Below are 15,196 nucleotides of genomic sequence, written 5' to 3'. Positions count from 1 at the left end.
GAGGGGATGACACAAGAGCTTACAGTCTATGAGGATGAGGGGGTGACACAAGAGCTTACAGTCTATGAGGATGAGGGGGTGACACAAGAGCTTACAGTCTATGAGGATGAGTGGGACACAAGAGCTTACAGTCTATGAGGATGAGGGGGTGACACAAGAGCTTCTCACTGTCTGAGATTACATCAAGCAGAGGGAGAAAAAACTGTGTAACAGACTGTGAAGCTACTGCACGGTGGAGCTCTGGTAACAACCCCCTTCTGGTCCATTAGCATAAGTTGATTTTAGAAGGAAGGATAACATATATAAAATGATTACTACAGTCACGGTGCCTGGATCTATGAGTAATGTACCTGGTTTATCATGATGGATTTTGATGGTAGATTTCCTATAATAAAAATTCCCTAAGAGAGATATCCTTCAGATATCATTAGATCAGTGTCTGTACATAATGAGTAACACCGTTTCTGACCATTAGGTGTCCTGAAATCATTATTCTTCATGTTTGTTCTGTCGTCTCTGTGCTGGTGGGGAGAGACCTAGCTGCTGTGACTCACTCTCCCCCCTCCCCTCTCCATAGACAACAAACATAACAGCCAAAGTAAGTGGAGAAAGAAGTAGTTTCTTTCGATATTTTACAAACCTTCCTGTACTGCTGATTGTTGAAAACTTAAGGACCATAAAACAAAACGAAAATTGTCACCTACCCTCTCACACCCCCGGACGACGCAGCAGCAGAACTGTCCGCACGGCTTGGGGTTTATGAACACGAACTCTCCGGTCTTGTTGTGTAGCTTTATATAATAGGTCAGGCTTTTATCCGCTTTTTTCCTAAAATATAGAAGTAAACTGATTCATAAAGTTATATAACAACTAGCGGCTGTTTCATCATATTCAGAGTAAGAGATATGGTCAGACCCACCCGTATCCTAAACATTTTCTTCCCAATTTCCCCCTATTTAGGGTTTATAAGTCAATCAGTAAATTCTGTGCACCCCAAAATTGTGCCGTTAAAAAAAATTCAACCAATCCAGCAAAAAACAAGCCACTATGATGACGAAGATTTAAAACGTTGTGGCTTTTGAAAGGCGAGGGGGAAAAAAATTACAAATACCGCTTACCCAAAGAAGGCTGATGGTTAATGGGTTAATAATAACTGCTCTGTAAAGGCAACCACAGACTTTACCTCTCGCTGGAAATCCGGAGGAGGTCTGCGACATCATAGCACAGCTGTACGTCCACCACTCGGCATTCTGGGTAGGCTTCACTATAGGAGAAGTAACAAGTTACCATTGTTGTATCAACTGTATGCAGTAAGATCCTGAGCTCCCCCTACTGGTGACTGCAAACAGGCAGAATTAAGCGATGAGTGTTAGGTCTATGCAGGGGATCTGGAACTCCAGGCTGGAGAAGACAAACTCCAACTGGGAACAAGCTTTTTAACCCATACATAACCAAACAAAAGTTGGAAGTTCAGTGTAACATCTTCGAGACGTAAGTTACCGTTAAGGAAATTCTTGACGTGTTGTTTAATAAATATAATTAATTTTGCCGGTACAGGATTCGGAACTGAAAGAAATGATGTCATAAGTGACATCACTTATCCCATGATCAGTGGAAATTCCGACCCAATCAGGAGCATCATCAAAGTGATGGATGGACCGAGATGCTTGAACCAGGAGCCAGAACAAATTGAGTATGCTGATTTTTTTTTTTCGTTACACCTACCCCAGCCCCAAGATTCATGAAAATACCTTTAACCCCTTGTTGCAAACAGGCATTATAATATATTGGTGTGTAGCAAGGGGTGTATGTTGCTGATCCATTGCTTTAACACACCTGCATGGGCATGCCATCTGGACCGTAATAGTCGCACCCCATGACGTCATAAGGGGAGCAAAGATCCATCACCATAAGAGCTTGGAGTCTGTACGAGACTCCACGCATTGTCATTTCTGAAGATATCTGCCAGCAAATCCACCTTATACTGCCACACTATAGTATGGCAGTATATGGTAGGAATCATCAGACCCCCCTAGGGTTAAAGTAACATGGGGGGGGGTAAATAATTGTGTAAAAAGAAAAAAGGTAAAAATGTTTTTTTTTTAATCATTAAAAAAAAAAAAAAAAAAGAAAAAAGTCAAATTTGCCCCTCCCCCCCTTTCCCAAGCACCAATATAAAAATGAATTAATAAAGTCATAAACATGTCAGTATCTCCGGGTCCCAAAGGTCCTCATCTATCAGTATATAAAAATGGTAAACCGTGGCTGCCACCCCCCTTATCCAATGTCACCCTGTGATAACAATGTGGGGGTAATAATGTGATGGGGTAACAAATGAAGCCCATCCATCATCTCATAAGCTCCGCCCCCCATTACAGTGGTGTAGAGGCACCACTACTGTGTGTGGGTGTCTATAATATATATATATATATATATATATATATATATATAGCTACAAAGGAACCAAGAGTCTCTCCCCCCTACCTAAAGTGTCTGCTGATGGTCTCCTTATCGACATTACGGGGCAGTCCGGTCACAAACAGCGTCTGTTTTACCTGCGGAACAGAAGGACGGTCAATTATTGCTTTATAATAGGAACGTCCTATACAAGATCTTTCAATAAGACACAATACATCCAATTACTATAGGGGAGGGGGGATCAACCAGGATCCAGAGTAAACCATAAAATTACATCTCTCACTCTGGAGGACCAGCCAAGACAATCCCTTGATTATAAAGTAAGACATGTAATACCTCATTTATCCTGCGGGGGCACTACAGGAAAACTGAACACTGATTATAGCCCTTAATATTTTCTTATGGCTGAAGGTCTAAGGTCATACAGGCAGTAAAAGGGGAACTACACACTGATGGAGGGTGAGGAAGTGCCCCAAAGTTACAAATGTTGAAATGTTATATCCACTTCATGGCTTTGGCTATATCCATAACCAGGGGCGTAACTAGGAGAGGCTGGGCCCCATAGCAGATTTCTGCATGGGGCCCCCCTTCCCCTTAAAATATATATATATGGCAGGCACACGTCGGGCGCGCTGGAGAGGAGAGGTGAGCGCGGCTCACCCCTCCCCTCTCCATAGAGAATAGAGCCGCATGGTCGTTCTTACGGCCATAGATTGAGCACGCTCTATCTCTTTTGCTCAAAACAGTGAGTACTCGTTGTGCTCACCGTACCAAGCCCCGGCGTATAGAAGCTTATGGGGGAAGTATATCCGGCAGCAAATCTGCGGCCAGATATACGTCCCCCATATGTTCTTGGGAAGGTACCCCTATACAGACATGTTTATACAATTACACACATTTATACACTGATATAGACACACCTTTATATACACACATAAAGTTCTACACTCGTATACTCACACCCTTATACATACAAGCATTCACTTATACACACACATTTATGCACTCCTATACATTTATACACTAATACACAGAGTATATAGGGCGCGAGCGGGGGGCGGGGGGTCGAGCGGGGGAAGGGGGGGCTGAGAATCAACTGTGCCGCCCTGCAGGCTGATGAGCGGGCAGGTCAGGGAGATGAGGGGGGCGGGTCAGAGAGGTGGCTGGGGGGCGGGTCAAGGATATGAGCAGGCAGGGATCCCGGAAAGAGGTGGATGGGTGGGCGGCCGGGCTCAGGAGACGTGTAGATGCACAGAGAGGGAGGGGCCCGGGGGCACGATCCGGCACTGCAGCCCCGGACCACTTACCCCAGGCCGTGGCAAAGCACTGCAGGGAGCGTGCATCCCCGGGCCCCTGAACCTCACGGGCCCCGTAGCAACCGCTACGGCTGCTACGGCGGTAGTTACGCCACTGTCCATAACCTCTCCAGTACTGACCGTATTCTCCTCCTTGTACTTAATGACAGATGTGTGATGTCGCATGAGGATGACGATAAGGATGAGGTAAATGGCGCCGACGACCGTGTGCAGCCAAAGAAGAGTGTCCCTGCAAATACAAGTGGGACATATCTAGAGGCTCAGGGGAGGCTTAGGAGGGAATCTACATAGAAAACTGACACAGACATTATAATAATATCGAAAAATGTTCTGAACTGTAAAAGAGAATTACAAAAAGATGAGCACGTAAAATATGTGATTTTAACTAAAAGATGTCACAAAAAGTTTCCACTGGCCCCCAACTATGGGGAATTTGAAGGGGAATTGAATTTGGACCCACAAATGGTATAATAATGGTATAATGATATAGATGGACAATCACGTGATACAAAGTAACATTTATCAGCCGCTACTCACTGATGCTGTAAATTCGCTATTGTGGTCCTGCCGAAGCTGTACGGATCCATATCTTAAAATACAAGAAAAAAATTATGTTAACAATTCTATAGTTCAGCATGTGAAGTCCTGTGCCGCAATCATACACATTCATAGCAAGACTAAAACAAGAACAAAGGAAATGGGGGAATTGTAATATAGAAATTCTACATTTTTAGAGCATAAAAAAATAATGATTGCTGCTGGGAAAGGTTTATAGTCCAGGAAAGCGCATTACAGAGAACTGGTGCAGCACAAGGGAAATCCTCATAATGGGAGTAGGGAGTCTAGGTGATGGAGGCTGCTATTCTTAGGCACAAGTAGGGTGAACAGACCAGAGAGCTGGACAACCTGCGTAGTGACTGGTCTGGGGAGTCACTGGGATATCATATGGCCAAGGCAAACAGAGGAAGAACATATCCTAAACTTAAAGGGAATCTGTCACCAGGTTGTACACCATTTAACTACTAGATCCCTCAGCTAAGGCAAGAAATGTCTTCTCTAGACTCCCCTCTTTTATGTGAAATCTCACCCTTTTACCTATAAAATATAAAATGTTCCTTACAGTCAGGCAAATATGACTCTTCTTGTCCTTGAGAAGTGAGACGAGTCAAGTTTAGTGCTTGCGGGGATAGTGTCACTTCGTAAAGTCCAAATCTTAGAAACATGCTGCTGGTGTTGTATAAAATCTAAAAATCTCAAGACTGGACATAAAAATGTATCAGCGGGAATGTGATCTTTAACTGCAACCTTGCGTTTCCAACTAACTCTGTAGCTGCGTGTATCTCCGGTTCTGTAGCTCACAGACCCATGAGCCAGATGTGACCCAAAACATGAGATCTTTATCCTTACTGTAACACCAGCAGCATGTTTATAGAATGGAAGATAGGATTTTCTAAAGTGGTACTACTCCTGCAACCTCTAAACTTGACTCATCTCATGTAAAAATGTGGTGAAAAGAGAGTCATATTTGCCTGACTTTGGGAAAGCTTTTTTTTTTTTTTTTTTAAATAAATAAATGGATGAAATTTCACATAAAACAGGAAATTCTAGAAAGATTAATTCATACCAGACCTGAGGCGGCTGATTAGTTTATGGGGTAAAACCTGGAGAAAGGGAACCTTTAACAAATTACCGAGCAAAGTCCCAGAGAGATTGACCGGCAATATGACGGCAACAGAAAGGACGCTGGCGATGACCAGGAAGAATATGATGTGACGCTGGAAGGAGAGGTAGTGACAAGCGTCTTCTCCACATCGCTCGTAGATGTCTTCATCACTAGGAAGGAGGAAAAAAAACATATAAAAACATTGCAGAATAATGGGAAAACATTATGGGAGACGCAAACACTAAGCTGAATATCACACATCCCCCATAATACACTTACTGCATCTGAAAGGCAGATGATATCCATGAGCAAAACCCCTAAAAGAGACAAAAAAAAAAAACATGAAATAATATCACAGTTTTGTCATAAAAGGGGTTTTAAAGGGGCTTCCCCACCAGCATAAGTTAGGCCCTATCCACAGGATAGGTGGGGGTCTCAGTGATGAGGGGTCCCATGTGCCTCCGTCGCACCCCTCGTCGCTCCGTCATTTTGTAAATTAGCAAAAATACATATTATAGACACACATGGGGGCAGATTTACTTACCCGGTCCATTCGTGATCCAGCGGCGCGTTCTCTGCGGTGGATTCGGGTCCGGCCGGGATTCACTAAGGTAGTTCCTCCGACGTCCACCAGGAATGCACTGGAATACACCGAGCCGGGCTGAGTCAAGGTAAGTGCAAGCTCCGCGACACATTTTTTTGTTTTAAATGCGTCGGTTTTTCCGGCGCAAATCGGAAATATTCAGGTAACACGTCGAGAAAATGCAAATCGGGGCCTTAGTAAATGACCCCCAATGTGTCTATGCTATGTATTTTTGCTAATTTACAAAATACAATACCTGTTTGTTTAGCTACTAACTCTGTACTTCAGCAACCGGATATGATGGATGTGTGAATTGGTCAGGTGTATTGCTTGTGTGTGTAAAGCCATTTGTTTCATACCATGACTAAGGCTTCTAGTTAAGCCGGAACGCGTATTTTGTGCCTACACCGGCCGTGCACACTTGGTGTTTGCGTTTTTATATGATTATTCAATAAAGAAGATTCTATTTTTTATTCGGATGTGCCCCAGCTTTCCTTCCTTTTCTCTGTGGATTACGTCGTACCCCAGACTGCAGGACCCTGATCTTTTTTGCATGTTACCGTATAACCCACATACGGGGGGCCCTGCAGGACCCCGTGCAAGCTTATCCGAGTTTCATTCAACTCACAGGAACCCACTGGAAACCTAGTAGATGTACTCTGGAGGAATATGTGGTGATCCAATACTAATGTATTCGGGATAACCCCTTCGTTGTTGGAGGAATAAGGACCTGCCATTAACCATCATTACATCAAGTATATTACTGTACTCAGCCTCTATCAAGGTGATACAAGGTAGATCACCAGCGCCACCCACTGCCCATTTTTAACACTGTGTCTGATTATAATGTGTTATTGATGTTTACTGATTAATATTTAAACCGGTCACATGGGAGCAAGTAGGCAATCTGATTAGCTGGCCACTCAGAACCTTCTAGAAGGTATCACTTAATATTACTAAAGACAAAGAGAGACACAGCCTGTAGATCACCACAGCAAGGCAGCTGAAATCAAAACCAGTCCCAAATTGAGTGCAAGGAAGCCATCATGGCCACAGCCATTGCCTACATCAACCAGTTCCACTTCCGCCTCCTGCCTGCTAGCAGAGACAGCAACTGCTGGAGTTGCATTCTACTCTCTCCATATGGGACCCCGGGCTTAGACACATTGGGGGTCATTTACTAAGGGCCCGATTCGCGTTTTCCCGACGTGTTACCCGAATATCTCCGATTTACGCCGATTTTCCCTAAATTGCCCCGGGATTTTGGCGCACGCGATCGGATTGTGGCGCATCGGCGCTGGCATGCACGCGAGGGAAATCGGGGGGCGTGGCCGAACGAAAACCCGACAAATTCGGAAAAACCGCCGCATTTAAAAAAAAAAAAGTTTAGCGGGACTCGCGCTTACCTTCACCAGGAATAAGCCATTGAACTTCAGTGCATTCCGGCGTGCCTCGGGGAACATCAGCGCAGCAACGCCACCTGGTGGACGGAGGAGGAACTGCCTTAGTGAATACGCTGGACCCAAATCCACCGCAGAGAACGCGCCGCTGGATCGCGAATGAACCGGGTAAGTAAATCTGCCCCAATATCCTAATTGGCAGCTTCACAAGGCAATGGTAACACATGGCTCCATTACTCCCTGTGATAATGGCTCGTGCACCTTCATGTCCATTACACGGACAGATTTCTAGACAAGTCTATAGAATGACAGCAAGCAGAGATCTAGAAAACCGTGAGGAATTGATACAGAAAGTATATTGGAAGATTGCATAGCTTTATTTTACACAAACCATATCAATAATTTGCGGCAAGTGGACAAGGTACAGGCAGTGAGATAAGGAGACCACTACCTTTGTACAGGACCTCATGATGTGGTGTCACGCAGGCACTTTACATACCTTGTCCCTTTCTAGTTCCTCATTAAAGGAAGATGATGAGGATAATCTCCGGTATCTCCGATGAGGTAAACTACATTTTAAAAAAAACAACAACCAAAAAAAGAAATATAGAGGAAAGATTTGAGACTAGAAACAAATACATCTACACCAAGACAAAAACCTTATGCAAACCCTGTCTTGTCTAGACTCGTTGTTACTGCAGAAAGTCAGCAGAATAGTGGAGTGCAGCTCTGGAGTATAATACAGGATGTAACTCAGGATCAGTACAGGATAAGTAATGTCATGTATGTACACAGTGACTGCACCAGCAGCAGAATAGTGAGTGCAGCTCTGGAGTATAATACAGGATGTAACTCAGGATCAGTACAGGATAAGTAATGTCATGTATGTACACAGTGACTGCACCAGCAGCAGAATAGTGAGTGCAGCTCTGGGGTATAATACAGGATGTAACTCAGGGTCAGTACAGGATAAGTAATGTCATGTATGTACACAGTGACTGCACCAGCAGCAGAATAGTGAGTGCAGCTCTGGGGTATAATACAGGATGTAAATCAGGATCAGTACAGGATAAGTAATGTCATGTATGTACACAGTGACTGCACCAGCAGCAGAATAATGATTGCAGCTCTGGGGTATATTACAGGATGTAACTCAGGATCAGTACAGGATAAGTAATGTCATGTATGTACACAGTGACTGCACCAGCAGCAGAATAATGATTGCAGCTCTGGGGTATATTACAGGATGTAACTCAGGATCAGTACAGGATAAGTAATGTCATGTATGTACACAGTGACTGCACCAGCAGCAGAATAGTGAGTGCAGCTCTGGGGTATAATACAGGATGTAACTCAGGATCAGTACAGGATAAGTAATGTCATGTATGTACACAGTGACTCCACCAGCAGCAGAATAGTGAGTGCAGCTCTGGGGTATAATACAGGATGTAACTCAGGATCAGTACAGGATAAGTAATGTCATGTATGTACACAGTGACTGCACCAGCAGCAGAATAGTGAGTGCAGCTCTGGGGTATAATACAGGATGTAACTCAGGATCAGTACAGGATAAGTAATGTCATGTATGTACACAGTGAATGCACCAGCAGCAGAATAGTGACTGCAGCTCTGGGGTATAATACAGGATGTAACTCAGGATCAGTACAGGATAAGTAATGTCATGTATGTACACAGTGACTGCACCAGCAGCAGAATAGTGAGTGCAGCTCTGGAATATAATACAGGATGTAACTCAGGATCAGTACAGGTTAAGTAATGTCATGTATGTACACAGTGACTGCACCAGCAGCAGAATAGTGAGTGCAGCTCTGGGGTATAATACAGGATGTAACTCAGGATCAGTACAGGACAAGTAATGTCATGTATGTACACAGTGACTGCACCAGCAGCAGAATAGTGAGTGCAGCTCTGGAATATAACACAGGATGTAACTCAGGATCAGTACAGGATAAGTAATGTCATGTATGTACACAGTGACTGCACCAGCAGCAGAATAGTGAGTGCAGCTCTGGAGTATAATACAAGATGCAACTCAGGATCAGTACAGGATAAGTAATGTCATGTATGTACACAGTGACTGCACCAGCAGCAGATAGTGAGTGCAGCTCTGGGGTATAATACAGGATGTAACTCAGGATCAGTACAGGATAAGTAATGTCATGTATGTACACAGTGACTGCACCAGCAGCAGAATAGTGAGTGCAGCTCTGGAATATAACACAGGATGTAACTCAGGATCAGTACAGGATAAGTAATGTCATGTATGTACACAGTGACTGCACCAGCAGCAGAATAGTGAGTGCAGCTCTGGAGTATAATACAAGATGCAACTCAGGATCAGTACAGGATAAGTAATGTCATGTATGTACACAGTGACTGCACCAGCAGCAGATAGTGAGTGCATCTCTGGTGTATCTCGTCAGCTCGTTAACTCTCTGCTGCTGTGGGAGGCTGTGTGCTGCTGCTGCTCCTGAGCTCCAGGGAAAACCACCTCCACCTGGGGCCTGCTCTCTCCTCTCCCAGGGAGGGAGTGGGTTTTCAGGCATGAGCCAGGGCAGCAAGTCCCAGGCTCCTGCTTCCCGGTCTAGGCCGGCGGGAGGCAGGGGTAGCCAGGAACCGGCCAGCGCTGCGGAAGCCTTGGGGGTAAGAAGATCTGCAAGGAACAGCAGCAATGCTGCTCCAAGTACCCCCAGGCCAGCTAAGGCATCAAAAAGCACCAAAACCCCAGGAAAGCTGGATACCTCGGGAAAGCTGGGTACCAAGGAAAAGCTGGATACTGCGGGAAAGCTGAGTGCTCAGGGAGGTGAGGCTGACCTCAGTGAAGAGGGCTGGGGAATGCTGAGGACCCGGGAGTCTATTTCCACCTATGCCTCCCGGGCTCTGGGCCACCTCTCTGAGTACGAAGAAGCCAGCAAGACGGTGAGGAGACTGCGGGAGGAGCTCCGGTGTGCCCATGCCAGGGCAAGCTCTGCCCCAAAGAGGAAAAAGGAGCAGATTATGGCAGAGATTTCCAGGCTCCAGACTAACATCCAGGCCTTGGAGGAGAGGAAGGCTTACCTGCTAGAGAGGAGCGGTCCGTTTAAAGAAAAAATTTTTAATGATGAGCGGTTCCGGGAGATGGAGGAGGAGAAGCAGAGGCGGCTGATGGGGCTTCAGCCTGAGAGTCAGACGGAGGAGGAAAGTCCGGTGCCGTACAGTGGGCCCCCTGCAGGACAAGCGGCTATGTCATCTGGCTGCGGTTCTGCCGGCCCGGGTGAGGATAGTGACAGCCACCAGGGAGGGGCGCTGATGGAGGAGATCAGACGGCTCGAGTCCCCTGTGCACCTCCAGGACTTTACTTTTGGAGACGATCTGCCGGAGGATGCACCGGGGGGCAGCAAACCACGAAAGAAGAAGACCAAATCCGTGGAAGTGGTGAGTCTAGTCTACAGCCCCCTCCCCGTAAAACCCGAGTCGGCCGCAGGGTCAGCTCACTGTGCGAGCCCCGTTACCCAGCCCAGCACGGGTCCTGCAGTGGACTCAGTGCCAGGGAGCGGGGAGATTACAGGTGTGACATCTGATGTGGCGATGGGCTCCGTCTCTGTTTGTGGTAACAGTGGGGGAGCAGGGGAGGCATCGGCCGCAAGGCCGGACAGTAAGGGCGGCTCGGCAGTGGCGATACCATCCAAATCCAGTGCTGTGGTGCGTCCCCCGGTGGGAGGGGGGGATAGCCCGGCACTGGTGGCAGCTTCCGGTGCCTCGGCGCCTCTTCATGCTGTTGCCGCTGATCACTTGGTTATGGGGCGGCGGCAGCGTGGAGGGGTCGCTGAGGCTGAGGGCTCCGAACCTCCCAAACCTAAACCTAAAGTCCTGTTTTGTGTCGGTGTTGGAGATAGTCTGCAGACGAGTGCTGAGGAAGGTGGGGATCAGCGGCGCCTCACACCGGCCAAAGATCAGCGGCGACTCTTACCTTCCCCTAAGAAAAGTAAAATAACATCTGCTACCGATGATGCGGAGGGCACAAGTGTGACACAAGTCGGGGTCCCCTCTGGGCGATGCTCTGCGAGGGGACCCCCGTCCCTTGTGCCTGAAGATGCGGAGGTGGTCATGTCCCCTAATGTTGTTGCTGGTCCAGCCAGTGTGAATGTTGTCAGTAATGTTGTGGTGGATAATGTGAATGGTGTGAGTGGTGCTGAATCTTTTCCAGCTTTGGGGGTGGGTGATGGAGTGACTGGTGGTGTGAGTGGCGCGGCTGAGTGTAACATGCAAGTGGGTAGTGTTAATGTGGTGGGTGCAGGGGTTGGTCCGGTTGCTCCCCCAGTGGCGGCCCCTATTAAGAGCTATGCCAGTGTCGCTGCTGGGGGAAGTAGGGTTCCATCATCCTCGTCTCTGGGCTCTGGGGACGGCTTTTTGCAACGGCGCCTCCTGCAGGCCTTACAGAAGGGAGAAAGGACGATCAATGTAGCGGGGCAGGAGGTTGATTTGTCGTTTTGGATAGAGAGGCACGGCCTGTCTGCCTTCCGAGAGCAAAGAGGCAGGGAGACATCATGGTCGCTCCCGACAACCGGGCCGGGTGCTAACCGTAGGAATGTGGTCCGTCTTCGGTGGCGTGGCAGTGATGTGTGTCCCCCTCGGGCACGGGTAGTTGAGCTGCTGCTGAAGATGGACTTCAAGGCAGCTGACATCTTTGCCTTGATCCATCCCTATGGTACATCTGAGTTTGATATCAGCTTTGTTCGGCCGGAGGGGCTTGAGCTCTTCTGGTCCAACTATGAGCTGAGATACAACGAGCCCGAGTGGCGGGACTTTGCTGTGCAAGCAGTGTCCCGCCAGAGCGAGGTCAAGAAAGTGACCGTTCTTACCCGTAACGAATCATTATCTTGCTTTGACATCATGACCTGGATGAATCGTTATGGAGAGGTACTGGGAGTACCCGAGAAAAATCGAGACGAGTTTGGTATCTGGTCAGGGGCCTGGACCTTCATGGTGAAGTTGAGGCGTTCAGGTAACTCAGTCGCCCACATCCCTTCATCAGCCTTCCTGGGGAGGGATCGGATCCTGATCTTCTACCGGGGGCAGCCTAAGCTGTGTCACAGGTGCGGTGACCCCACACATTTCAGCGCAAACTGCACCGTGCAGAAGTGTGCGTTGTGTGGGGGTGTCGGCCATCTCGCTGCATCCTGTACAGGGCAGATTAGGTGTAACCTGTGTGGTGATCTCGGTCACCCGTACAGTCGTTGTCCTCTTTCCTTCGCTAATGCGGGCTCAACCTCAGCGGATGAAAGCCATGAGGCTGAATCTGCTGGGGAGGGGACTAGCAGAGGCGGAGGAATGGAGGGGCCAAGGAAGAAAGACAGGAAAAAGACGCCTGCCCAGCTAAGGCGTCTAGAGAAGCGTCAACAGGAGAGAGAGCGGGGGGAGTCTCGGGCTGCTGGGACAACCTCTGGCGCTATCCTGGAGACCACACCTGTCGCTGAGGCCCCAGGGGATGATGTACTGGATGAGGAAGTCAGGAGGATCGAGAGAGAGGAAGGTGCCACGTCCTCAGACTCCTCCCATTATGAGAGTATGGACGAGGATAATAGGGCGTGGCTAGAGGAAAAGCGTAAGCGTGGCGCCAAAAAGAAGAAAAAGGGTAAAAAGAAGGGAGGTGTAAGATCTTCTCCCTCCCTGACTAAGGTACCCAAGGAAGGTGCAACCGACCCCCCGCTGGTCGAACTTTCAAATCGATTCCTGGCCCTGGATGGAGCCTCTCCTGCCGATGGAGGGGCTGAGGGTGAAGGGCCAGAGGTGGCGGAGCCTGCAGGAGGTGCCGAGTCTCCCCCTGGGGAGTCAGGGTCCTCAGGAGGGGAGACTGGCCCAGAGTCTGGAGACGAGGATGAGGGGGCAGGTCCTGGATCTGCCCCTGAAGCATCAGAGGTGCGGGAGATGGACACCACAATATGTCTAAAGAGGGGGTGTTCATTTCCCGAGGGTGGTGGCAAGATGGGTAAAAAGAAAGCCGTCTAACTCAATCACTCATGATGGCGGCACCCACTCCGTTGACGCTGGCGTCCATTAATGTCGCCAGCATTAAGTCTGATGCGGCTAGATTTGCGGCCTTTGATTTTCTCGGCCGCGTTGAAGCCGACATTTTATTTTTGCAGGAGACCAGGCTGCCAGATTTGGCGGCCGTGTTTAAAGCTAAGAGGGAATGGAGACACGGGCCTTCCTATTGGTCTCTTGCGGCCGAGCCGTATAGCGGAGTGGCGGTCCTTTTTACCGCACCGGTAGAATGCCGACGAGTTATTGAGTTAGAAATGGGGAGGTGCCTGATCCTGGATGTCCTCATGAAGGGACAAGAACTTCGCCTAATTAACATCTATGGTCCCCAGTCCAAGTGGGACAGGAAGTGTCTCTTTATGAGGATCAAGCCCTACCTTTTTACAAGTCGGCAGGTGGTCTTTGGAGGGGACTTCAATGCTGTCACGAGGTCCCAGGATAGGGGAGGTTCCAGAGACAAGCTGACTTATGATAGCGTCGCTCTTAATAGCATAGCTAGTGAGGCTCGCCTGGTGGATGTCCACATCCGGCACACCCCAGGCCACGCGGGGTTCACCTATTATAGGGGTAGCTGCAGGTCTAGAATAGACAGGTTTTATTTAAAGGAGGAAGCCATCTCTTCAGCAGTGTCCGTTGTTGAGGTGGAGTTCTCCGACCACTGTTTAATTTTGTTTTCTCTGAATGTTACAGAGACCCCCCGGATGGGAAGAGGCTACTGGAAGCTCAATTCGTCTCTCCTGGAGGAAGCGGAGATCAGACAATCCTTTGAGGACTTTCTTCAGAGCCAGGTACCATTGCTGGGCCTTTGTAGCAGTAAGTCAGAGTGGTGGGAGATGCTCAAGAAAAGGGTGGCGAGATTCTTCCGCCAGCTCTCGAGCCTCAGGAGCCTGGACAGGTACCGCCTGTATCAGGGCCTGAGGAGGAAACTCGAGCATCTCGTCTCGACTGGAGGTAGTCGTGAGGACATCTCCAGAGTGAAATCCTTGCTGAAGAGGTGTCAGTACGATAGACACGCATCTTTGGTTTTTGAGAGGGATTACGGGAAATACCGCTCGCCCGACCCTTACAGAAACTGCAAGATGTCAGTGAATGGTAAAGTTGTCACAGGACTGGTTGACAGTACGGGATCCCTGAAAAGGTCCAGATCAGGGATCCTGGAGGTCGTCAGATCCTTCTACTCGCACCTCTTGGGCAGGAAGGATCTAGATCGGGAGGTGATGTCGGCTTTCCTGGCTGAAACTGTCCCTGAGCCAGGAGTAGACCCCTCTCTTGATGTTTTGACAGAGATGATCAGGGAAGAGGAAGTCAGCCGGGCGATTGAAGGGCTCGCCCTCAAGAAATCGCCAGGCCCGGATGGCTTAACATCTGAGTTTTATAAGACCTTTAAGGATGCCTTGGTTCCCCTCTTGACCGAGGTATATAATGAGTGTCTTTCCTCGGGCGCTCTGCCGAAGTCAATGAGGAGGTCTGCCCTGATCATCCTGTCAAAGGGTAAGGACCGATCTCGTATTGAGAACTGGCGGCCCATAGCGCTTCTCAATACGGACAGAAAGGTTTTGGCAAAGGTGCTGTTTAATCGGTTGGTGCAGTTTGCGCCCCGGCTCCTTTCGGGGACCCAGCACTGCTCTGTTCCAGGCCGCAGTACATTTAGTGCTGTGCTTTGTGTCCGGGAGGCAGTGGAGCAGGGCAGGGCTGGTAACTGGAGGGGGTACTTGCTGTCCTTGGATCAGGCAAAAGCGTTTGATCGGGTTAACCACGAGTACCTCTGGTCTGT

The 15,196-nt window shown here is 48.4% G+C and overlaps 1 protein-coding gene across 1 annotated transcript in view; it reads right to left on the bottom strand.

The window, feature by feature from the left end:
* The window catches only part of TMEM63A (transmembrane protein 63A), a 60,500-nt gene that overhangs the window by 18,280 nt on the left and 27,024 nt on the right, over positions 1 to 15,196 (bottom strand). Inside the window, 8 exon segments of the mRNA XM_072140024.1 lie at positions 705 to 828; positions 1,184 to 1,264; positions 2,485 to 2,555; positions 3,855 to 3,963; positions 4,272 to 4,323; positions 5,425 to 5,567; positions 5,677 to 5,714; positions 7,880 to 7,949. Coding sequence (XP_071996125.1) covers positions 705 to 828; positions 1,184 to 1,264; positions 2,485 to 2,555; positions 3,855 to 3,963; positions 4,272 to 4,323; positions 5,425 to 5,567; positions 5,677 to 5,714; positions 7,880 to 7,949 — 688 coding nt within the window.

The sequence above is a fragment of the Engystomops pustulosus genome, chromosome 3 (genome assembly GCF_040894005.1).
Source record: "Engystomops pustulosus chromosome 3, aEngPut4.maternal, whole genome shotgun sequence".
Taxonomy (NCBI): Eukaryota; Metazoa; Chordata; class Amphibia; order Anura; family Leptodactylidae; genus Engystomops; species Engystomops pustulosus.
Note: the sequence above shows the minus strand (reverse complement) of the source record. Positions and strands in the feature narration are given on the sequence as shown.